At 59.5% G+C, this 24568-nt stretch overlaps 3 protein-coding genes across 3 annotated transcripts; 2 read left to right on the top strand and 1 right to left on the bottom strand.

Annotated features, from left to right (window-relative positions):
* Positions 1 to 4333: 4333 nt before the first annotated feature.
* BESB_011720 (AP2 domain transcription factor AP2III-4) lies at positions 4334 to 12199 on the top strand (the record flags this gene model as incomplete). Its single annotated transcript, XM_029359902.1, has 6 exons — positions 4334 to 5561; positions 6257 to 6402; positions 6965 to 8352; positions 8629 to 8874; positions 9326 to 9491; positions 10082 to 12199. The coding sequence occupies 6 exons, from the start codon at positions 4334 to 4336 to the stop codon at positions 12197 to 12199; spliced, it is 5292 nt and encodes a 1763-aa protein (XP_029216569.1).
* A 2790-nt stretch (positions 12200 to 14989) lies between these two features.
* BESB_011730 (RNA recognition motif 2 protein) lies at positions 14990 to 17260 on the bottom strand (the record flags this gene model as incomplete). The annotated part of the gene is made up of 4 exons (XM_029359903.1): positions 14990 to 15157; positions 15339 to 15526; positions 15834 to 16712; positions 16849 to 17260. The coding sequence occupies 4 exons, from the start codon at positions 17258 to 17260 to the stop codon at positions 14990 to 14992; spliced, it is 1647 nt and encodes a 548-aa protein (XP_029216570.1).
* A 1915-nt stretch (positions 17261 to 19175) lies between these two features.
* Positions 19176 to 23781, top strand: BESB_011740 (phosphatidylinositol n-acetylglucosaminyltransferase; the record flags this gene model as incomplete). The annotated part of the gene is made up of 9 exons (XM_029359904.1): positions 19176 to 19566; positions 20355 to 20404; positions 20785 to 20854; positions 21509 to 21557; positions 21941 to 22072; positions 22367 to 22406; positions 22652 to 22764; positions 23177 to 23236; positions 23733 to 23781. The coding sequence occupies 9 exons, from the start codon at positions 19176 to 19178 to the stop codon at positions 23779 to 23781; spliced, it is 954 nt and encodes a 317-aa protein (XP_029216571.1).
* Positions 23782 to 24568: the final 787 nt, after the last annotated feature.

Raw genomic sequence — 24568 nt, forward strand, 5'->3', positions numbered from 1 at the left:
GACTTTCATGGAGTCGATAGGATATGTGGGATGTGCTGTTTACTCCGGATTTCGCGACAGCTGTAGGGGGACTGATAACCCTTTCATCCATCGAGCAAGTTACCTTACCGTCACCCTGGCAATGTGTCTATGCTTTGCAGAAGAAACCTCATCAACAGTAGACTTCACTGCCGTGGGCGTCGTACAGAATTCGGCTTCAAGCTTTCGGTATGGCTACAAAATGAGACGTCCTGATGTTGTAGCACAAGTTTTTCCTCAAAATGTCGCCGCCTCATGGGAGTCACCTTGGTTGGAGAGCGGCATTTATGCCGATGTGTCGGCAATTGGTTTCTACATTCGAGTGGAGACGCCAGTGGGCAACCGGAGCACAGGCTGCGCGGCTCAACTTTTGTCTCATCCTTCAGGGGGTTACGAAACGCATAGATGGAAGGATGGGGGCTTCCAGAACATCTCGCATGTTTTTGTGAACGGGTATGCGTCAGGCAGTGTATCTGCCCATGCCCTTGAAGACGGCGTCGATGCGGGACGGTGATGATTGTAAGGGGCAGCATTTCAGTGAGCCGAACGCTGTTTCCCTTCGGTACAGTTTTGCCTTACGGTTCCGCATAAGTCAAGTCTGATGAAGTTACCAGCTTGGCTTTCTGAATCTGTCGCTGAACAAATATGCAGAAGTCGAACCTGTTCACGTTGAGATGTTCAAGTGGGCACGCAGGGATGTTTAACCGTCCCCCACTGCGATTGCACTCTTTTTCTAGGTTCAGACACGTCTAGTCTACATATTTTTGTCACTGTTGCTGCTGGCGTTTCTGAGACAAAATGTTTCCGTCTCGAAAGCCTTCGTATGCTTCTTGTTCCGGTGTTGTAAAGAATTTACAGTGCCTAATTCGTGAAACAGAAGTCACCGACGACGGCTGATAAACTAATTGGTGGTGCTGGTCGTGAGCATATAGCTCATACAACCTCGCGAGGACGGCACGCCTGAAGTGAGCTTGCGTTGCCGTTGCTAGCACAGTCAGACGGGAGTCACTGACTGCAGCTGATCCAGCTCGCTAGGAGTCGGCTTCGCCTTCTGGTGTACATCCTGAACAGTATGCAGCTCTCTTTCAGAGCACAAGGGATGCGTCTTTTCAGGTTGGGAGCACAGCGCGCTTATCACAGACCGTAGCATTGCACAAAGAGCGTAGCCTACAATCCGGGAACTCAAATCACCGCTGCTGGTCAGGATAGTCGATAAGGAAAGTCCTCAGTCTTTTGTTTAGCCTCTCCTGCCACGCCGGAAATATTGTCGCCAGTGCATCAGTCTCGCGCAAACAATCGTGGTGCAGTTCCCAAGCGTTGAACGCCTTCGCACTGAGTCTCTTGCAGTTCTTCGATCTCATGCCCGATTGCAAGAGTGATGCCGTCCTGATACGGTTCTCTTGTAATCGGCGATGGCGAAGCAGGCCGCCTCGTGTCCTCCCGTACGCCATCGCGAATCATCCCCATATAGACACCAGAACTATTCGATAGGAGAGGACACGTTGCGGCGCCCTATCCCTGTAGCATTCTCAAAAAATGGAGTCAGTATCCTCTCGCAGTGGTTTCGCGTTCGGCGACAGTCTAGAGCAGTGGCGTACTGGGCATCATCTCATGTGTGAAGGAATGCTCACTGTGGTACAACAGGGGCCGACTCACTTGTTGCTGGCAGCTCTGCAGCCATGGACGCCGAGAAAAACTTTGTGACCGCAGTAGCTGATGGTGATCGGCACGTAGACGCGGAGGGGGAGAACCACTAGGGCATCAAATTAGCACATCGCATGCCATTGCGTGTGGCGAGTGAAGCAGCAAGCATCAAAAGAAGCTACCAGCTGGCACGCGATCGGGCGGCCCAGCATTGGGGCCTCCTCCGCGAACCCATTCGCTCGAAACGATGTCGCCTGAATGCGGCGGAAAACGGGTTATAAGGCGATAAGGCGACTTCCCTGCAGCAACGGGATTACTATCATGGTAAGCTGGTTGCATGAGTGCAGTAACAGTTTTTGATACTTCGAGCAGAGTTGCAGAAACCCTCTTGACAGGTTGCAACGAGAAGAAGGCAAACTCATTTCGTGTTGCCCTGCACAGAATGAACTGTACTGTGGATCTTATTAGGAGTTGCGGTCATCCGCACTAGTGCGTTCTGGATTACCGCACCCTGCCAAACTCCTTGAGCCCATCAGTGGCAGCGTGTATTCGCCCTTGAGGCGAGCAACAGCCGGAGGGTGTCACAAACAGCCACGCGATTCGCCTGCCTTCGACTGCTTGGCCCCTTTATACGGCGTGGACTCCCATGGGACATCCCTTTTGCGTGAGTGTGACTCATCCCAGTCAGCATTATACGGACTGGCTTCCGTTAATGCAGAAATATCACTATTGCGGAGCAAGTGGGTGGCCTGGTCGCGTACACTTTCAGGCGTATCATGCAAGACTAGGGCGGATCAAACTGACAGGACTTCTCTTCGCCCTTCTCCTTCCGATTTTCAATCGGGCAGTACAGCTACCATCGGCACACTCCGGTCCGGTCATGTGAGCTTTATCTATTTGCCGTGGATGGGTCCAAGAGGGCGTGAGTGCTAATTCCTTGCCACTGTCTGCTTGTAGCCTGTTGCCAACAATCAGTAATCCACTGCCGAAGTCATGTTAACGGTCGGGGCTGCAGCTCTCGGTTCCGTGCTCCCTAAGGGGCGTTGTGTCCCTTGCTCGCAGACTTCATCGCACCTGTGACAGCTCTGGGATTTTTGGTGCCTCCGTCCCGGCGCGTACGCGCACGAAGAAGGCGGCGCTCGCCTCTTGTCATCTTGCCCGACGCACCTGTGCAGGAGGAACATGGAGACCAGAGCCCTACAGTCCGCGGCGCGTTGCTACCAGTCCTTTCGAGGGCGCCTTTCATAGCGATGTTGCCCACTTTTTTCCCGGGCATGGGATCGCCGCTGCAGCCCTGGCAGCCAATCGCCTGGAAACTAATACAAAGCACACCGCAACTTGTCGGTCCGAGGCTGAGGAGCGGCGCACGACTTACGCGAGGCGGGTCGCGGCGCGGCGTGAGAAATGTTTTTCTTGTCCACCGTGGCTATCTCGAATAATAAGGGTCTCCACGGAGCTCCCTTTTTTGTGACTCTGCGTTGCTTGGCACCCGTGACACTTTCTGAAAGTCTCTTTGCGTGTTTTTAGCTCCTGTCTGATTGGTGGTGGGCGGGCAACACCACGCGTCCCTCCCCGACCGGAGTCAAACTGCACGACACCACGTGCCTTGGAGCACGCATCCGTTCGAGTCCCCTCCTCGTCAGACAAAAGTCACAGCGGAGGTGTTCGGAACCCGTGCTAGGGGCACACACTTCGCCAGGTTGCTTTTTTCCGCTGGAAACTTTTCCTCTTCGTGGGAGCGAAGTGCAAGCTCGTGTACGCGCTACGAAGCTGCCTTTCCTGAGTTCCTGGCAGCACCCTAGCTAAATCGTGTGCTCGACAGGGCAGCCGATTTTTGGCACTTGGCACCAGCACACTACTCAATCGGCTTCTTTCAGGTGCAACTGGCGGCGAGTGCGGCTCCTCTTCGAACAACGGCCATTCCTGCAAGCCCGAAAACTCTAGGAGGGCGTCTGGTGTCGCACGAAAGACCATCATTTTTTTTTACCAAGGCTCCGAACAGGTGACCCTATGTCCGCGGGGTCTCTTTGGAAGCGCACTGGCTACGACCGCACGGCTGGAAGCGGCTTCACAGGGCGCACACTCCACGAAAAAAAAGTGCCGCGCCAAAGAGAAGATGGAACCAAGGAATACGTGTGGTGCCTAGCTCATTTATTTCTTGTCTTGTGTGGGTCGCCTCCTGAATCTTCATGCACGAGCTGTTTCCGCTCCTGTCTGTCCGGTCACCGCCTGAAGCATCTCGACTTTGCTTCGGCACGACGTCGGTGGCGGTGCCGTAGCAAGAACCCTCGCCTAGACAGAAGGTCAAACCTTCTGTCCTCGTGCTCGGAAGCTCGGTTTCGCATTCAATCCAGGTTGCGTTGACCCGCAGCAGCCAAGGGGTGACGATTCATGGGCGTCTCTCGTTGGCTCTGTGCAACGTGGATAGATCCGATCTCTCGCGAGAACGGCTCACGCAGCTCCTCTGCAGGGTTCATGAAAGTCCAGAAAAGCCAGTTTCCCTCCTTTCTTATTCCAGAATAGAGGCTGGAGAGTAACCGTTTACACTAGCTGAACGGAAGCATCACGGCGCGCACTTCAAGCCGCCACGTAGACAGGGTGAAGTTCCTACGACTTCACCGAAAAACGACCAGGTTGTGTGCTCGTCTCCTTAGCTGCTTGCTGATCAAAAATGAAGTCTCCTGCGACGCACGCTAAAGGCGGGGGCTCAATGCCACCCTCTGGCTCATGCCGGAGAGGTTCTTTGGACGCGAGTGAGTTGCCTTTGGCCTCTCCGTCTCTCCCGCTAACGCCAGCAAGAAGTGCAGATGGTCAGGAGCAACAGCCTCCTCCAATTCTGCATGGCGGGCGGTCGTGGCGCTCGCCGGGCGAGGTGGGAGCCCTTCCGGTGTCGGCAGGCATTGAAAGTCCTCTGATCTCAACCGCGCTCTGCTGCTCGCCATCTCTCTCATCTGTCCCCCGAAGAGGGGGCTTGGAAGAGGCGGGAAAACCATTCAAGGCTGACGCACTTGGAGTCCCGTCCCCTGCAGCTCCTTGCGTGGCTCCTTTCCCCTCGTCCGTGGGCGAAGCACCCTCGCGCAGTTCTCCGTCTCCCCACACAGCGTCTATCCTCAGCGATGTGTTCTCGGGGCTCGCTCGCTCCAAGACGATCTCAGCAGAGCCACGGTCGTCGCCCTCTGCACCTGCCCCCCTTCCCTCTGCCCGCTTGACGGCAGGCGCGATGGTTTCTGGCGCCCTTGCGTTGAGCCCAAGCCTGCAGTTTTCTTCGGGAACGCTCAACAGCTGCATGCCCCATGAAGAGCAAAAGACACTCTGCGCAGGCGCACCGGGCGCGACTGCGGACCCTCCTCTCGCGAGACTCGGCGCAGGCGCGGTCCCACAGCTTCCGCCACCCATGCCGACTATGCTCTCGAATGTGAGATCGAATCATGCGCTCTCTCCGGGGGCAGCAGGGAGCGCGCGGGCCACGCCTGACAGTCTGGGTTCTGCCGCGCCGCTCTCCGGGCACCTCTGGCCGCCGCTCTCTTCAGCCTACTGCTCGCGCGAGAGCCTACTCGCGGCGGCGACGGAGAGACCAGCACTCGTCTCTGGAAGCGCGGGATTCCTTTCTCCGGCGCTTCCACCCAGCTTCCACTGCGGCAAAGATCGAGCGGCCGCAGCTGGCGCCCAGATGCATCCCGCGGTCTCCGGATTGCCGCAGCTGCCTCCTCAGACAGCCCCAGGGGCCCCGGGGCACACCGACGGACGCGAATCGCTGCCCAAGGTCGTCGGGGTTCGGTATGACAAAGTGAACAAGACCTGGAGAGCCTCCTGGTACGACCCCCAGTCGAAACGAAGAGTGGAGCGGAAGTTCAGCGTCAACAAGTTGGGCTTTATCAATGCGTACAACATGGCAACAGGTGAGCACCTGGCACGCCTACAGACACGAGGCTGGCCTTCAGCGGGTCGCTGCTGCCACACGGCGCGCGGCGCTCAAGGCGTGGCGTCCTCTGTGCGGGAGGAGTGCTTGCGTGTCGTCGCAACGCCGCCGCCAGGCAGCTGCCCTTGCCTATGAAACGGGGCGGGGGAAGGGGGGCGAGAGCGGAGGGTACACGGTAAATATGCAGCTCGACGACCGTATTAGAGACAGTCGCAGAAATAGGACGCGCATGCGTGAGAAGCCTTGCATCCGTCCTGGGCGGTAACCGTTCACTCTAGCGCGGCTGTTCGCCGCGCGGCCGGCCTGCCCCATGTAGGGAAGGGGAGATGTTCGCAAGAGTGCAGATCACGTATTCTGTCGCGGTTTTGGAGCCTCCTCTCTCTTTGAAGGCTTCTCGGGGCGATGGCGGGGGCCGCGAAAGCATGGGGGACAGAACGTCTGACGCCTGGGTCTTTCCGCTAAGGCCAGAGGTTCCGCTGTAATCCGCTTTTGTCGGCGCGCACGCTGACCACCAGCTTCATCGCCGGAGCTCTGGGATCTTTGACGCTTTGCGAGTTTACTCGACCCTCGGACATTCCCTGATGTATATAGTATCTGCCTGTTTCCCTCCCCCGCGGTGGAGGTAGATGCCAGACCGTCTCAGGACGTTTCGATATCTGTTCTCACTTCCTTCAGAGTGCCGGAAGCTACACGAGCAGAAGCTCGGCCTGCGAGACCGGGCGGGTCGCAAGCAACAGCAGCAGTCCAAGAGCCCCTCCGTCGCCGCTCCGCCTGCCGTCTTGGTCCCCGCCTCTTCGTCGGCGTGCGTGCCTCAGCTGGAAGTGAGAACACTGGAGTCAACAATGCAGCTAGCGTTTCCTTCAATGTGTACGATGTCGAACTCGTCCATGAGCGCAACATGTGTAGCCCGCACACCCCAGCAGGGATAGCTCTCACTTTTCTCACACGGGGAGCCTCGTGTTGAAATGCTCGTCTCTCCCTCTGCAATTCGAAGTCGTGCTGCCCTCTGGAGGTCCTGCTCAGTAGGCGCCTTCCATACAATCACTTGGGCGGGTGCCGGCGGGGATGCACGCTTTGGATAGAAGCTAGAGCGCTCGCATTCGTGCGGGTCTTCCACTGCTGCCCCCCTGGCTTGCTCGCGGTGTTCTGCCCGTGTGACGCCGCCTGGTAGTTGTAGAATCGGATGCGACTCAGTGACATTCGCCTTCCCAAAGGTCGATGGGGAGCCTAGTCAGATGATCTGTTTCTCCCAGCAAGCGGTTCGCACGTCTGGGCGCGGCTTCGCGAGTGGCAGATCAGCTGAGTTTGTGCGCTAGCGCTTCCTGAAAGACGGCCCTCGTCTCGACAGTGTGCCGCCTTCTGTTTCGTCTGCTGGTCCCTCAGCTGCAACGCCAACAAGAGCTGCTGACGCAGGCCTCGTCGTGGGCAGCCTCGCAGTCGCTTCTGGCCGAGCGCCTGGAAAAGGGGACTCTGCAGCAGTTCCTTCCGTTTGACTTCGAGCATGCACTCAGCTCGCAGCGCGCTCCGGTCGGCTCCGCGGCGGCTGGCCCTTTCAGCTCGTCTGCTGAAGCCGCAGCTCTCGCAGCCTTCTCTGCTGCCACCGACTCGTTCCTCGCTCCTCAGGGTGCATTTCGCAATCTCGAAGGCACGCCCCAAAGGCCCGCTGCTGACCTGCAGAGTCAGCACCAGCTTCATCTCTTGTCGCTCGCCGCAGCGCAGCCCACGGTCAAGCCAGAGCTACAGAGCGGGTCTGCGCGCTCCGACCTGAGCGGCATGCAAGGTCGTTCGACTCAGGAGGCGCGCGTCGCCGAACCTGAGCCAGAAGATTCTGCGCCGAAAACGCCTCCAGAAAACCCCGGCGAGCGGCTGTTGTCAATTCGACCCCGAAAGCGCAAGGGGCACCCGGAAGAAGATTCCTCGAGCCCGCCACGAGGCGCTGTAGCACGTCTTGAGGGCTGCGGCGCTCAGACGGGGGAGGGCGGCGAGGCGCAGGACACGAAGGACGTGAAACACGCAAAGATCTGGCACAGCGGAGGCGGCGCATGCGCTGCTGACGGCCACGGGCGAAACTCGAGCACGCCGCCGAGTTACAGTTTGGGAGGAGCGTGTCTGCAGAGCGGAAAAGGCAGGCACGCCCACGAGAACGAGGGGACCGGTGGCGGCGAGGGCACAAGCTCCGCTCACGGTCAGCGCGACGCGCAGGCCGGCGTTGAACGCGAGGAGTCCGCAGGCAAAGCGCAAAAAGCCGAGAGCGACGAGCGTTGCGCCTCACGTCAGCTCTGTGGCCGGGAGGAAGCTGAGACTGGCGAGCCGTCCGCAAAGAACTCTCGACTCCCGTCCTCAGGCCAAGATGAGAGTCCCACACCTGGCAAACAGATGCGGCGTGGCGGTGCCGATCGGGAGACGACCGACGACGACCAGACAGACGGGCCCTCGCGCGAAAGCAGAGCAGCGACCCCGATGGCCGCAAAAGAAGCCCAAAGCTACCGCACATCAGGCCGCCCCAGCCGCGCCCACGCTCCGCAGCGCGAGAGAGGGGGGGGCGAATGCAGGCCGGGACGTGGCGAGGGGGAGCAGCAGCCCCGCGGCGAGCGCACGCACGCGACCATTGTGAGGGGGTCCAAAGAAGCCCACGGAGAGGCGGCAGCCCACGAGCTCAAACGCGTCTTGGAACAATGCACGGCGGGGCGAGGAGAGCGGGGGGACCACCTCGGCAAAGAGCCCGGATCCTTTTGCCGGACTGCAGACGACTGCGGCAGCAGGCATTGCGGGTACGTTTCTCGCCTTCGGTCGGTGTTTCCAGAGGACGGATGTCTGCACGAATATGAACTAGATGGACCTGCGTGCACAGCTTGCCCACACACAGGACAGTTAAGTGTGTCCCGCGACCGCCCAGCCCCCCTGCGCACTCTGCGTCTTTTGCCTCGCTGGTTGGCATCAGGGTCTGTGGGACGAGTCTGGTTTCTGGGGAAGCTTGCAAAGCGAAATGGTGTTTGGGGCGGCATGTGGTGTTCCGTGCGGATCCTATTCTCTGGCGTGCGTCTCAGCGACCGCGGAATCATTGGCGCAGGCTGCATCACGCCGTCGATCGCCGACCAGGCACCTGGAGTCGGCGTCCTATCGCCCCTGCCTCGTTCTGCGCCCGTCCATGCGGTTTCCGCCTCGAGCAAACGCCGCACCCTCCTCTCTGCGTCCTCGTTCGCGCCCACGTCTCTTCTGCCTTCAACGTTCTCCCTCGCCGCCTTTGCGCTAGCCGCCGCGCCAAGCGGCGCGTCCGGTGATGTTCTCTTGTGGTAAGCTCGCCCCGGTCTGTGTCGCTCAAGGAGCTGCGTGTGTGTCGCTCACGGCGCAGAGTTCCCTTGTAAAGGCCGCCGCATCCTCACGAGTTTTAGTTCTCTGGTCTTCCCGTGGTGTCGCTGCTGCGGCGGAGTCGCCAGCAAACGGAGTGGACCTGACCTTCCGAAATACATGCGCCCACGGGCATCTAACGCGCCGTCGTAGTTGTTGTTTCTTCGCGTGCATCCACGCTATCCTTGCGTCCGGCAGGTCGTGCTTTGGCGCCGGCCGCATGCAGAGCGTTCTTTCTCGTGGTCGACTGCGCTGCGCCTCGAAGAGGGCACCCTCTGCTGCACGGGTCGGTTAGACCCGATCTCTTTTCGGCCTCGCTGCGCCGCAGCCAGGCGGAACTCGACGTCTCTTCCCGCAAGCTCCGCTGTGAGCCTGAACGTGTCTGTCTGCGCGCAGTCCGGCTGCGCGGCCAGTGCTCCCTCCCCTCTGCGCCTCGGCGAGTTCCTGCCGCGGCTCATCCCCCAGTCCGCTCTCCTGCGACGTCGCTTGCCACTTCGTCTCTCCTGGTTCACGAACCGGGAGCGGCGTTTGTTGCTGCAGGCGGCTGTCCTCTGCTCTGCGGGTAAGCGGGTCCGTCTGACTGCCTCAAGATCAACACGGCGGGTTTCTTCAGGGTCCGTGGCTGCGACGTCTGCCGGGCAGGCGCGAGAGCCGAGGTGCGCGCTTTCGAGAGAAGGAATCACAAAGCAAAAAGGGCGTTACGGGTTCGCGCGACCGCCAGGCTCTGCTGACAGGACTCTCTCCAAAAATATAGCTCTCTGGGGTGTGGGCGATGGGAAACTCGACAGCGAGACCCGAGCACGTGTAATAGAGAGTGCCCTCCTCACGAAAAGCTCGATAGTGCAATCGTGCGTTATGAGAAAGGTTTTGATGAATGCGGCAGGTGGAACTTCGCTCTTGTTCGTGTGTAGGGAGACGTCCGTGGTCTGTTCTGCGTCGCTTCAGACTGCGTGTGCGGATGAGATGACGATTCTTCTTTACAACACTCGTTATCGTCGATGGAATGTTCCTGCACCGCCGGAAAAGGTAATGGCACAGCTTGCAGATCTGCCAGACGCGGCGTGGTGCGTGTGTAACGAAATCATTTTCATCTTAGTCAGAGTGCCTCTCGGTTATTACCTTGGTTCCCTGCTGCCCTGCCGTGCTTCCCAGGAAAGCAGCGTCGAGACCCCTTGCTGCGGTCGCCACTGTGCATGTGCGTGCTGCGGAGACGACTGCCGAGTCTTTTCGCGATCTCTGCGTCACGGCTACCCCACAGCAGACAGCGTCGCGCACGCTGCCTGCGGAGGCAGATCGCTCGCACGCGACGCTTCTCCCAGCAGCGCAAGCCCCTCTGGAGGGCGTCTGGCTCCCTCCCAGAAAACGGGAGGGACGTCTGGCGCGATGTATGCGGCGCAGGCTTCGGCCTCGTCTTCTCCTTCGTGCTGTCCACGTCACCACGGCGTCACCGATGGAGCCGGCGAGGCGCTCGACCGCGGCGGCGGGTCTTCGACGTGCTCATGCGAAAGCGGGCTCTCGGTGTCTCACGCGCGCGGCGAGAGCGGCTGGGCGCCTTCCTGTCTCCTCTCGCTCGAGAGCGACGGCGGCGGCGCCGCGACAGGGCCGCTGATCATTTTGCATCTCACGAAAGAGCTCGTTCTTCTCCTGCTTCAGTCAGTGCAAGACGCCGTCAGGTCCTTGGCCGCAGAAAGTCCCGTGGCGCAGGCCGAGCCGGCTTGCGAGACGGAGCTCGACGCGGGCTGCGGGAGGAGCCCTGTTGACGCGCCCGCCTGCGATGAGCCCGACGCCTGGCAGGGCGGAGACTCCAGTCCCGACCAAAACCCAGGCGGGCCTCGCGAGAAGCGCGAGCGTGGGCGGCCGGCGCGCGAGGCGGTAAGCTGCGAGTTCTCCGGCAAAGACGCGGAGCTGTGCGTTGCAGCCATCGAGCGGCACAAAGACTCGGTGCGGCTCGCCAGCCACGTTGAGAGCCTCGGGCGCTACACGAAGCTCTTCCGCGCGTGCATCAAAGCAAAGCAAGTCCCCACGCAACTTCCTCACCTGCGTCTCCTCCAGCTCTTGCGCGAGTTGCTTAGCATGCAGATCGTCGAGGAAGAACGCAGAGCGCAGCAGGCGCCGCCCCATGGGTCTCCAGCGGCGGCAGCGGACAACGTGCTCGCGCACGGGGTCTCCTCCACGGAAAGCTCCTCGGGACAAGTCAGCCCGGCCGAGTTCCCCGATCGACTGCCGAGTGCGGGCGCTTCTTGCGAAAAGGACGGCAGTATGCGCGCGGCCAGCGGGTCCGGAGGCACCTCGGGGCGAGGGGCGGGGGGTCGCGTGAGCCGCGTCACGACGGCGGCGACGGACGAAGTCCACGCCCGCGAGCCAGACGACGAAGGGGCGGCGGAGGCCGTGGAGACCGAGGAGTCAGGAACCAGCGAAGGCGAGCGCCGGCTGACGCGCGGCGCGTGCTCGCACTCGAGAGAAGACGGCGGCGCAGCCGCGGCCGCGCACCCAGGCGCCAGCCACCTTCCTTCGTTGGGGGCCGCGGAACAGGGCAAAGGCCCCGTGGGCGGGGGGGGCGACGGGAACGAGCGAGCCGCTCGCGAGGAGGGAGAAAAGTCTCCGGCGAAGCAAAGCTTTCAGCAACACACGCACAACACACGAAGCAGAAGCCACTTAGCCAAGCAAGGCGGCGGAGGGGGGCCAAGTTCAGGAAATGCCTCACGCACGGGCGGTGAGCGGAACTCGGGCGCAGCTGCTTCCTCCTCGCAGGGCCGCCCTCACCCCCGCGGTCTGCCGGGAGCGCGGCGAGCCTGCGCTGGCAAACGCCAGCAGCACGCGGCCGATGCTGCCTCGACGACGGGGGGGGGAGACGATAACCAGTCGTCGGACTCTGGAGGAGGCCAAGAGGAGCGGAACCCGGTGAAACCTGAGAAAAATGCTTCGGGCGGCTTGTCAGCTTCTTCTGTCGAGTCCCGGCGGAGCTCGCAGAGTCAGAGGCACCCTCCGGAACCGACGTCGAGTGCCGAGAAGCCTTCACTCACCGCGACGTCACAGCTCTCTCCTCATTTCTCTCCCTCAGGCAAAATCCCTTCCTCATTCTGCTTCGGAGACCGGCTGGCGTCTGAATCCTCCTCTAGCCGGCCTCCCACAGAGATTCTCGGCGGAACACCGTCCTCCGCGGATGGCGACGGCCTCATCGAGGACCAAGACTATGACGTGCGTGAGGGATCCTCCTCTCGAGAGGGCGATGCCACTGTCCAAGATTCTCTCGCGCGGCTGCTCCTGTAGCCGGCGGAAGCGATGACCCAGCCACACTACGAGCTTCGCTTAGAACTACTATTCTGTGCAGCGCGCTAGAGGTCGCCGCAGCGCTTGAGAGATGACCTGAAGACCTCATCGCCATCACACCGTAGAGAGGTGAACGAAGACTCGTTTACAGGATTCGTGCACGAGCGCCTACCTTCGATCCTCACGTGTCGCGACTTCGTGTCGCGTTTTCGTGACATTCGAAAGGCGTCTCAAGGGAACGCAAGTGTGACGCAGAAGCTTGCCTCCAAAGCAGCCCACACGCTTGTGTGGGGAGCGCGTGTCATGCGGTGCTGTCTTTTATTCGATGCGTCACAGTTGGAATCTCGGCTTTTTCGGGACCCAACGTTTCTTTCTTGAAAAATACCTCGCAGAGTGGGGGCCAGTGTCCGAGTTCAGGAGAGATCCTGACAACGCACGAGGTCTCTTGTTGGAGCGTCTTCCTTTCCGTTCTGCTCTGTCACTTACTTCCCCGCAAGGCGGTAAACGCTGCGTATAGGAAGTGACATCTCCCTTGTCGACGCCAGCCCATCCGGCGGCGCACATCGCCCTTTTCTTTTTCTCAAGCTAACGTCGACGACAGCGGCACTGAGACGCCGCTGCCTGATCTTTTGAATGCTTTTTGTTTCGGGGACCAGCGGCCTCTGGCGGTTGATCAACTGGCGGGACCGACGACTGGGAGAAACATGGGAATGCGGCAGATGAGCCGATCTTGCTTGCCCTCGTTGAATTTTGATATTGCAGAATCGTCTTCGTGTTCACCCGCTCAGAGGCCGAATCGGACGCGTTACCAGAACGGGATGATGAGGAGAGTCCACGCGCTGATCGCTGCTTTTAAGGTGGGAATACCAGCGAGCTGGGAAAGTTAAAAGTGAGTTCGGTTTCCGGTGACAGGGAAATCTGAAATACTGTGCGCACCTAGAGGTGCCACTGTGTCCTCTGCGCCAAGGGTTTTCCGCTTGTTTCAGGATTCCAGATGCGGCACACGAAAGTGGCTGAGCACGCCGAAGCTGCGTGCGTTGCAGATTTCCATCCATTTGTATACGCTAAACGTGCCACGGACTACACTCGAAAACCGCCTGGCTGCCTTGGAGGATATCCAGGGATTGTCTTTCAAGTACTAGCCCAACTCCGTGTGCAGCTATCGCATACGGCGCCAGTCAGCTAACTCCATGTTGCGGTTGTGACGACGGAGCCTTTGATGCCTGAGCAGACTGATACACTCCTCGTGCACCTCTTGATGTCGCTTCGCTTCAGAAACACAGCTTACCACCGGTCTGAATCACCGAAGAGAATCTTCACCAGAGCTGCAGGAATTTACGAAGCACAGGCAATATTTTGCCGCGGACGAAGGGGGCCACGGGACCCTACTTTGTCTGGTACTACTGATGACAGTCGAGAATACTCGCAGTCCATGGAGAACTAAGGAACCTAGGTCACACCAGTACGCCTATGTTCCAAAGGGCGTAAATGCACATTGACATATGCTGCCTCTGCCCCGGATACTTGCAAATCCAGAACTCTCTCGCATCAGCTCTGCTGAAGCCCGTGAGAACGGAGTTCCGCTGGTGCTGATGCACCAGCGAAGCAGGTAAAACTCCATTTCGTGCGGACGTGTACGCTTCTGGATTACGCCGTTTGCTGTGGGCAAAAACCACTATGCCAGTCTGACTCGTTTAGGGGGGGGTGCATCTATTCGTGTTGCTGACTCGTGGAACTTCCGCCTGGTCTGCGCTTCTCGTTCTTCCGTGGGCTAGAGTTGTCAGCGTACGATCACAGCTACAGCGCTCTTCCCACCGGGAAACAAGGAAACGGTATAGCGCGCCTGCTCCCGGTCTCCGCTGCGTGCGCTGCCTGGACTCCTTCCTATGCCTCGGCTACCGCGAGAGCTCTTTCGACGCTAATTCAAGTCCCAACGCAAAATCCCACTGGGGCAGCAAGGCAACAATGATGAGAAATGTTGTCTTGTACTGCGCAGCGCTGCCGTGGAGGCGCGATTGGTGAGGGGCACCAGCCGGCGTCTGTGCGCGCCGCAGTGACTCCTTTGAGCTACGCAACTGACGCGGGAAAGGCGTGGGGCGTGGGGGGGGGGGGGGGGGGGGGGGGGGGGGGGGGGGGGGGGCGTGGGAGAGACGATTAGATTGCAGGCGGTGAAGACTTGATGGTGGAAATATCGAAGCAGTTTCTGCGAACGAGCACTTTAGCGCGTGAGGAGTCTTTCGTGCGGAGGACACGGCGTCTCTCACGCGTGGCGGCTGTTCAGCATTCCATGCGGGTTCGGACACACACATATCAAATTGATGTGGTCAGTCTGTCAGGGTTCGCACTGCCGCGCAGCTTTGGTGGTGGTGGTGGCTGACACCCGGGAGTTGCCCTTGACAGCCTCCAAATAAAAAGACTGCGCCCAGGCGTGCCTGCGGCGGAAACACGCATCGCGCTGCTGCCCCTGCACACGGCTGAAGAATGCACGGTACGTGCGTGGCCTCCTCGCGGGGCTGTTTCCTTCGACTGCGACCGGCGCTAATGTACATGGATCCATATCGTTAGCTGCTGCAGTGCAGACCGGAAAAATGAGAAGCGCCCTCGCAGCTCGAGTCAGGTGGAGCAGCAAGCGCCGCTTTACGCATCGCACGCGATTTCTGACGACGTCGATGAATTACATAGCCATTTAGGCGAACGAGACGCGCCGCCTGGACGAGGGGCTGCGAGGGGGGAGTGGCGCCTCCCACACTACACCAGCAGACACAGCGACTTTCGGTTCTCTGCTTGTGCTCAGGAAACCTTGGCAATGCGTTCATGATGGCCGCGCGGCTTTACAGACGGCAGCGGGCGCTCTGCTTGCGGGAAGGGAATGATCAGCCCGTCCCGAAACAGCACAGGCTTGTACTGACTGAACGGCACGCCCATCACGGCGCTGTTGCGGTAGTGCGCAATGTTCGCCTGGGAACACAGCCGAAAAGGAAATACCGACTAAAGCACCAGAACGACGGCTGCGCCTTCCACAGGGCGGTATCGAGTGCGGCAGCTTGTGGACCTAGATCGACGCCTGTTTAGAAATGAGACATCACTGTTCTGATGTCATAGCGCCCCCTGCGCGACGTCGACTTTGCGCCCATCTTACCTGGAGGCCTTGAACGCGTCCCCACGTGCACGCGCAGATCTTTTGTGACTTGAAGGCAGTTAGCTTTAGGTTGTGGAAGGCGCGCTTGAAGTGCGCGGCGACGAATGGATGAACGAAATTTATGAAACAGTAACCGACGTTACACGAATTCCGGAAATCGATGGGGAGATAGAAGAAGTCGAACAAACCTGCAAAACGCACGCACGAGATCACGCACTTCAGTTCGACGCCGCCAAGTAACTCTAAACCCCCTGGCCTCCGGAGAAGACACACACGTTTCCCTTCCAGCTGCACTCCGCATCCACCTGTCTGCCCCACACAGTTACACATACGTATATATATATATATATATATACTAAACCCTAAACCCTAAACCATATATATATATATATATATATATATATATATATCGTCACGCCAGGTCCTCTGTATCGACACAGATATGCCGCCTGCAGCACTCAGCGGACGCGAAAACGTGTCTGGAGCGATGCATACCTTTGTATGTCTCGTTCAGCAGAGTAATCATCATTTCCTGAGTGTATTTGTTGGGGATGTTGCGTAGCATAACGGTGGTGAATCCACCTGCGGGTTCCTCTGGCGAGACAAGTTCATCGGCGTGGAAGCTGCAGCCCAGTCGAATGAGGCCAGTTTTCGTCACTCTGCCGCATTCCTCCTCTTGCTGCTCGTCCTTTTTCTCTCCGCATTCTCGATTCTGCGTCTCAACCTGCTGCGTCTTTACCGCTGATTCGCGCAGATGTGGAGAAGCATCTCCCCCTGTCCCTTCTCCCTTGCGGAGCTCTTGCCCATACGCTGCGACGACGCCCGTGTCGTCCTCGCGTTTCTGCGGAGCCTTTACACCCGCTGCTTCACACTCAGGCTGGTCACTCACAGCCTTTTTCGCGTCTGCGGCGGCCGCGCCAGACGTTCTCTTGCGGGCGGCGACCTCGCGTTCGTCATCGCTGCCGCCCCTCCGAACCTGCTCGTTGCTCTCTGAAAAATCGTCACCTGGCTGCGTCGAAACATGGAGTCGCGTCGCACAGGGGCTTTTGCCCGTGTCGTTGGACGCGCAGCCTTCGAGGGCAAGACCAGCGGCGGGCACCACGGCGTCCTGCTTCCCTTGCACACCGTGCACACCAAAATGGCCCACATTGCCTTCCTCTTCTCGGCTCTCCGCTGGTGACGAAAGGCTTTCTCTGCCTGCTGCCACATTCGCAGGTTTCTGTTCGCCGTCAGCGGCCTCCGGCGTCGCGGAATCTCTCGCAGAGACGCCATCGCGCTCTGGCCCCGCGGCGCCGTCCGCACACAAGGTCGCGGAGGCACACCACGAGGAGCCCTGAGACCCCACCCCTCCTTCCCTTTCCCCACCAGCCGCGCCTGAAGGCACCGAAACACAACGCAGACAGCTCTCCAGAGTGGCTATCCCCTCAACTAAGCATGCGCATTCCCGGCTTTTTTCCCTGTAACCCATCTAGGGTAGGTGAGAGGCTTCTTCCGAGCACCGTAACCCCACCATGTAGAGTCCGGCGAAACACGTCTAGCTGCCTAAGATGGTCCACGTTCGGGAGTCGCAGTGAAAATCCAAAGGCCCCCCCCCCCCCCCCCCCCCCCGCCCGGAGGATGGGGCCAGTCTGGAAACTGGGCCAACGGCAGACGCCCAGCATCGCCTCGACCGCTTCCCGCTGAACTCTGCTGGCAGGGTCCCGAGACCCCCCCCCCTCCTCCCCTGGAGGGGCGCCGGCGGCTGCGCCGGGGCTTGGAGAGAGTTTTTTACCTTCTACTTGTGTACGTGGGTCTTCGGCGCGGACTCCCGATCGTTGGTCAGACGGGGTCGCTCCCGCGTTGCTGCGAGGCGGCGAGGCGAATGATCCAGGCGGCGCGGGTGCGAGGAAAGTTTTGTGTTGAATGAAGTCGCAGGCCTCCATCCCCGCTGCTCAGACTGCGACTGGATGGCCGTGATGGACTGTTTCCTTCGTATCGTACACACACGCGCTGCTACCGCGGCTCCCTAGTCGACGGGCGCAAAAAACAAAACGGAAACTGAGTCTGCGGTGGGCAGGAAGTCGCAAAAAACAGTTTCTGCCCCTCGCAGCGTACAGACGGCGGGGCGCTGGAACAAGAGGTTGATGAGGCTTGTCTCGTCGTCGACTGAAAAATATCCGTCAAGACGGACTGCGGCAAAGGGGAAACCGGAGTATTCGAGAGACAGTAGCTTGAACGTGGATATATACATATATCGAGGACTGGTCCCTTACGAGCCTTTGAGAAGCGAAAGAGCGGTTGGGATCCCAGATAGTGCTTCTCGCGAAAAAGCCGGAGGGGAAGGGCGTGGAGGGCTCGCGGAATGGACACGAAACGCCCGGAGTCGCGTTTTGCAAAACAATGCAGTCTTCCGCTCTCGCGCAAGAGAGGGAGGAACGCAAAGGCCAAGACCCATTCGACGCCCGGAGATTCACCAGTGGCCTCTTGTCGAGCCGTCAAAAGCGCAAGAGTGTCGGAGGTAAATCCGCGACCGCCGAACGCAGACACTGCTAGTCTCCTGCTGAGGCCGCCATGCTTCTGGAACAAGCAGTTTCAAGCCAATCCCACATGGCTCTGAAGGGCAAAGCAACAAACTCGAATTCCTCTCAACGAAGGACACGCCTTCGTCGCCTCCCGGGGTGAGCGGGTGTCCCTCTGGGGTAGGCGCAACGCCGGTCTAGGCCTCTAACCACCACACACGAAGCCGAATCGTTTAGGGTGTCACCCAGCCAGCAAACGCACAGGCAGTTCGGACGCTGATGCGGATAAGCACACATCCATCCACAACAACGGTTGCTGCGACGGCGGACGTGAGAATGGTGGTTCTGAAAGACCCGTGCATCGGCGTTTACGCCCGCGCGCGTCTGCAGCTGAGGGGGACCCGAGGCGAAACGCCGCCACGCGCATGCAGTAGGGCTACTGGCAGCGCGCATAGGGCGGAATTGTCATGTGCGCACATTCAAACGGCTTTCTTCAGAGCCAGCGAGGACGGCAGGAGTTGCGAACGACACGAACCGCGCGGTCTCAAGTGTCGCGGGTTCCCGGGCGCGCGATCGAGCGCCCAATTCCCGCGAGTTTTTGGGGTATTACGCCAGGGAACGTCACGCACGTGTCTCTGCATGCCCGCTCGCGCACTTTGTCTGCCTTGTGGAGTTTACTGCGTGGTCCCCTCCTCGTGGGCTCTTTCCGCTCGCTGGCCGCGCTGTATTTCTCTGTTTTGGGTCGGGAGACACGCGAAAACTCGTCTCCAGATCACCGACACGCGCGACGACGCAGCTGCTCCTTCCAAGCAGCCGACTCTGTCATTTGACCTCGTGTACAACGCGCACCGCCGACGCGCTTTTTGAGTGCGGTCGCCAGACGGCCTGCGTCCTCCGTCGCGCCATCCGCGTCTGCGCGTGTGGCTGGACTCGACTGCCTTTTATTTTGGAGCTTTTGGCGTTCCAACTCACTTTTCACAGCGGTGGCGCGAGTCGTCGCGAGCGAGTTCCAGCATTCGCATTTCGAAGGCGGGCTCCACCGTTTCGCATCGAGAGTTGTCCACCGGCACGCAGCTCAAAAAAATGGAGTTCTTTCGAACCGTCCGCTATACGAAATCTTTTGTTCGCTGCTGCCCCCGTCCTCCGGTGTTGCTGTCGCCGACTGTGCGGATTCTGCGGAAACCCTGACGCCGAGATGCTGCGGACTTCCGCGCGAGCTGCGCACGCTACACAGAGGGCGACGCGGCATACGCCGGGGCTAGCCGCAGAGGACTCGACGCAGCAGCAAAATGCAGAAAGCCGCGCGAGTTCGCGAAACGCTTTGTTGGAGCACTCGACTATGCCGCCGTGTGAAACTTGCACACCCCAATGCACCGCTTCCTTCCTCGTTCTCAGCGATCTTCCGCTCGTCCGTGCGACCGGCCGGAGCCCGTCGCCGCCGCCGTGGGAGAAAGTCCTCTGGCGGCGCCAGGCGTACCCAGACAATTACGTGGATGAAAGTTTTCTGGACTCGCTCATTTGCAACGCAAACATGCGGGCCTATGTGTACGCTGACCTGTGCCGCGCGACCGCAGCCGTCACCCAGCACGTCAGCTTGATCGTCGCGTTCACCGTGTTTTACATCATGTTTGAGAAAAAACGCGTCTCCGTGGCGTGGCTCTTCGCCGTGGACTTTGCTCTTCTTTTCCTCGGGTTCACGCTCCGCTTCTTCGCCGACGACGATCTCCACAGTAGGCCGCAACGCTTGTGTACCAGGCTACTCCGTTTCGACACCCGCTCACGCCTCCTCCTCGCGGATCACTTATACAGCGACGATAGCTACCTTTAATGTGATAATAGCGATGCATCGCCTAGCTATAATCTGTATGTTCTTAGTGCCTGCACGGGCTATCTCGTGTTTCCGCGTTATCGAACCTCTCTACGGGGCTTCGCGGGCCTCTTCTGCAGCTGCCCGTGGACCCCCCGTGAACTGAGCGCGAGGCTAGTTTCTCAAATTCAGCGTCTCGCAGCTCCGACTGTCCGCCAACTCTTTCCTGCCGCTGCATGCGACTGCGCTTTCTTGTGGAGGCCACATGCATCTAGCAAAGATGCGTCAGAGCTTCGGGCGTGTCGCGGCCACTCGGCGCTGCCTTCTCCAGGCAGGCGGGGGACGCGCTTGTGAGCGCACAGCGGCTTGTAAAAGACAATTCTGCGCGAAAGACACTTTCTCACAAGTTCCGGCCGTGGTCCGTTGTTGACTCTAAGCTCTCTCGCTGCGCGCGTGTACCTGCTGCGGCTTTCACGAAACCTTCCTCTTGGCTGGGAGGCCCCCGACACCGGACAGGCCCTTTTGGCGCCTCGGCTCGTACATGGTGTTTCAGAGTCCGCCGTGACACGGGGCTGCATGTGCCGCGAGGAGACGTCAGTGTGCCTTGAGTGCCTTTCTTGAGCCCTCGCGGGATGGCGCGCTAGACTCCGTGGCCTCTTATTTCTCAGGAAAGCGCGTGCCTGGTTTTTCTATTTCGTGTCTCTCCCGCAGAACTGTGCCGTGGCCTCTGGAGCGCCGTCGTCGGCCTGGGTTGTCTGCGGGTAAGGCGGAGAAGAGGCGAAGAGGACGCGCGCAGGGGGGGGGAAGCGTGGACACAGACCGACCTGCGAACGAGGAACCTGACGGCTGAGCTCGAGGCACGCTGGAAAGAAGGCCCGTTCGTTGACACAAAGAAGCCACACACATACACACCAGGTCGAGCAGATGTACTTTCAGAGTCCGTAACGCCTGCAGAGGGATACCACAGTGCTAGAAGCTATGCGCGGATGTGTGTAGTGGCCGTGTTACACGGAGGCTAGGGTAATTTTTGTTTACCAAGCTCTCGTGGAGCCCATCACCGGTGCTTCCAATCCTCAACGTGTTTGCATGCACGCGGTCGACCTAGCGACCGGGCGTGTGTCTCGTGCTTTCCTGCTTTCAGATCCTGGCGCCGATCCTCCGCACGCTCACGCAAGCCTTCAGCGAGGACACGGTTGTCTGTCTCTCCGTGGGTAAGATAACCTACGGTCTTCTGTTCGGGTGCACTCGGGGGAGAGTTCGCTCGCGCCCAATCTGGACAAGCTGCGTCTAGGGTGTTTGGTTCGCGTTGAGGGGATCTGCGAAGGCCCGCAGGAGAGGAGCTTGGGGCGTTTTCGAGCTCCTTTTGTCTCACAGCGAGCAGTTCGACCCGCCGCTAGGCAGACTCTGGCTCCCTATCGCGCGAGCGCTTCGCCGGTTGGCGCGGAGTGGCTTGCGCATATTCAGGTAGAGATAGACGAGCTTTGCTGTTTTCCCCGTTCATGCGGCGTGTCTGGAAGTTGCCGATGTCGTGGGCAGCGGCTTCCACTCAATGTCTCTTTCCCTCAAGACGGTGAACAGCTTTCGCGTCGTCTCGTTGGGATGAAGTCGCGAGCGCTTTCAGGCCTTTGCGCGACGCTGCAGGCTTTTCCGCCCGCGTGGTCGTCGGAGATCGAACAGCATCTGTCGATCTACTTCGGCGTGTGCCCGCCGCTTCTCCATATATGCTGTTCTCGAGCCCTGCTTGCGCTCATCAGTCACGTTTCATGCTCCCCCTGTTGAGCAGCTGAGGGTCCGTCTCTCTTTCCAGTCAAGACGCCCAGAACCCACAATGCGGTTTCAGCGGACCTCTCTGCGTGTTTTTGCAGTGTGTCTTCTCGTTCACGCCGCGCTTACAGACTACTCCTACATCTATCGGTGAGTGCGCGGCATTCAAACCGAGTTCTTTCCGAGGACGCGGTGCGTGAGACAGGCGTGGCGGGACGAGTCGTAGGGGCCTGCAGCAAGCTCCAAAGACCGCGCGCCCAGCGCGTTGCGACAAGGGGGAGCCTCGCCAGCGTTGTTAGTTCGTTGTTTTTCGACAACTTGAAAGACGGCGGAGTCCTTCACCGGCTTTCTGCGCCGTCTCATGGCGGTTCTCTGTAGCTTTTCAGAGAGAGTGGAGCTAAGTTTTTAGGTCCTTCTTTCGCGCGTCCCTTGTCCAACGCGTCCGAGCCTGTCTGCCAACGCAGTGGCCCCCGCGTGCGCTCCGCCGGCTTGTGTATGGCGCCTACGTGACTTTCTTTCTCGCTGGAGTGCAGAAATCCGGGGAAAGTCGACGAGTCTCTGCGCCGCGCCATGAGCATCAACGCTGCACTGCTCGCCAACGTCGTCCTCGCCTCGCGCCTCTCTTCGTCCACCGAAGTCTTCGCAGTCCTCATATTTGGCATTGAGTACGCAGGCGAGCGCAGGCTCGGGAGCGAACCTGCACCTATGCGAGACAGCCTGGGAGAGGAAGAGATACCACGCAGTAGACAATGGTGACATTAACTGCGCCGCGGGGGGAGTCAACTCCGGCGTCGCCATGCACAACTCTTCATCTGTCTCTGCATACTTGTACAAATGCGTGGCTATCTGTATATTTGACGGATGTGTGTGCATTCGTCGACGCATCTGGCGGAAACGACAGGTGTCAGTTGAAGTCGAGTCTCTCCTTGCTGCCGCCGGTGCCTTTGTTTTTCGTGTAGGATCTTCGCGCTCAGCCCCGTGTTGCGGCGCATTTTGTGGGTGAGGAGACGAGCAACAGCGTTTGGCAGGCTTCTTCACGCGTCGGAACAGGGGTTGCTGGGGTCCTCGACGCGGGAGTTGCAAAAATTCTCGGGGCGGTTGCAGGGGATGGACGTTTTGTCGGTCAGTAGGGCCCGGGCGTACTTTCTGTCTTGCTGGAGTGCAGAGGTGCAGGAAAAGTCGACGAGTCTCTGCGCTGCAACGTGCATCGAGTGCGTGGGGCGCGTCTGAGTGCGTATGCGCAGCAGAGACACCCTTGGGCGTTCGTCCATGTTCTCACCCCAGCACTGATTCTCTCGACAGCTCTCATCATGGTTCAGGAGGCCCCCGCGAGCGTCATTCTGCTTTTTCTTCTCTCGTGAGTTTTTGCCGGCGCGGCATCCATCTCTCCGCGTCAGCGCCGGGCTTCAGTTCGCAGAGACAGGGCGCTGCGTCCGAGATCCTCAACGCGGAGAGTCGCCGCTGGCGAGGCTCCGCGCTGCGCTTCCGTGGAAGCATCTGCCAGGCGAGCTACGCCGGGGGCTCGTCGACACGCCCGACGTCTCCTGGGCGGCTGCAGGTGGCGCTTCGGAGACTCCGACGCGGTCTCGGCAGGCCCAGACCGCGTCGGAGTATCGCGCGAGCGCCGAGCACCTTCGTCCTGCGTGTCTGCGGGATCGAAGCAGTTTGTCTCGGCGCGCAATGGAACAGAAGCGCCGAAGGAACTCAGCAGTTGCTTTCGACCGCAGGCGTCCACAGCTAGCCTTGCGCGGTCATGTGCTGTCTCGCAGGATGGTTTTCATCACGTTCGTCGGCCCGTATTGGTTAATCAGCTCGCAGAAATACAAACAGTAAGTGCACACGAAACGCCCGCGAAAAGCCACACGCCCCGCCCTATCGCGAAGACCCGCTAGCTCAATGAGGCAGCTGCGGCGCTCCATTCCTGGTTCACTGCGTTTCCCGCCTGCGGCTCTTTGGCCTTGGTTCAGAAGCGAATTCGAGGGTATCACGCGGATACAGTGTGCGCGTCCACTGCGTGGGAACCTGAGAAGTGTTCTTTTGCACTGCATCTGAAAACGCGCCGCGTGAACTTCTGTGCAAGAAGCACTGCCCAATTTTCCAGGAAGAAGAAACGGGGAGGGAGTCGCGCAGGTGGGCCCAGAAGCACGAAGCTGTTACATCGTTCGCTCGACACCATTTTTACGTGGTGCAGGAAGATGTTCAACTTTCAGCTTGTCGCATGCGAAACCAAAGCTGTCAGGGCCGCCTCACCGTTACGCAGCATGCACATATACATGTTTGTGTGTGTCAGAATGCTCAGTGCTGCATGTGTATCTTCTGCTGCAGCGAAATTCGAGGTCCGTGGGACGTAGCGGAGGTGCCCAACTACGCGTGAGCTTTGCAGCAACCGTGTCCGCGTTGAGAAGCCTTTGTTTTCAGGTTTCGCGCAGTGCCCGGTGAGTCGATGGTCGTCGCACACTCTGCAGACAGTGTGGCGGGCGGGGAGGGGGGGGCGGTATATGTGCCTCTTTAATCTTCGAGGGAAAACACACGAGGGCTGAGATTCTGCAGTGCAGAGAAAGAGCCCTTCTCGATATTTATTTTAACGTATTTGTGCACCGTGTGTTCACACATACACGCATGCGTGTCGCCCCCGCCATCCAGACGTCCCGCGTGGATGGCGGGAAGGGCGTGCTGCATGAGTGATTCTCAAGTTCAGTCAGAAAGCCGAGGGAAAGTGTACGCTACTTCCAGAGTCTCTGCCATCCGACGAGCACCATCACGATTTTGCGGCCAGCGCGCTCGCGCGGTGATTCGTGTTTGCTGGACAGCGTCAGAGGCTTCTGTTTTTGGTAACTGTTCGTCGAGAGGTCACATGAAAGACAGCAGAAACCTTTTCAAGTAGGTAGTGAGCCACGAGGGAGTACCGCCGCGCAGGCGCCGGACCCGCTGCAGGCCCGACTCTGTTCCGCGTAGTCTTGGTTCGGACAGTGCGCACCGCCCAGTACTCTGTCTTGATTAGACTTCAGTGGTATTCCTCGCCGGTATTCTAGAGACGCGTGACTTAAGTTTGCCCCAGCAGCGCACGCGCTCACAAACTGAATAGACATGTCCACGCAGCAGCAGACATTAGCTTGCGCAGATCATGCGAGTTTCGCGCGGGCTCTTACAGGAGACGAACG

Source organism: Besnoitia besnoiti, chromosome IX (assembly GCF_002563875.1).
Source record: "Besnoitia besnoiti strain Bb-Ger1 chromosome IX, whole genome shotgun sequence".
Lineage (NCBI taxonomy): Eukaryota > Apicomplexa > Conoidasida > Eucoccidiorida > Sarcocystidae > Besnoitia > Besnoitia besnoiti.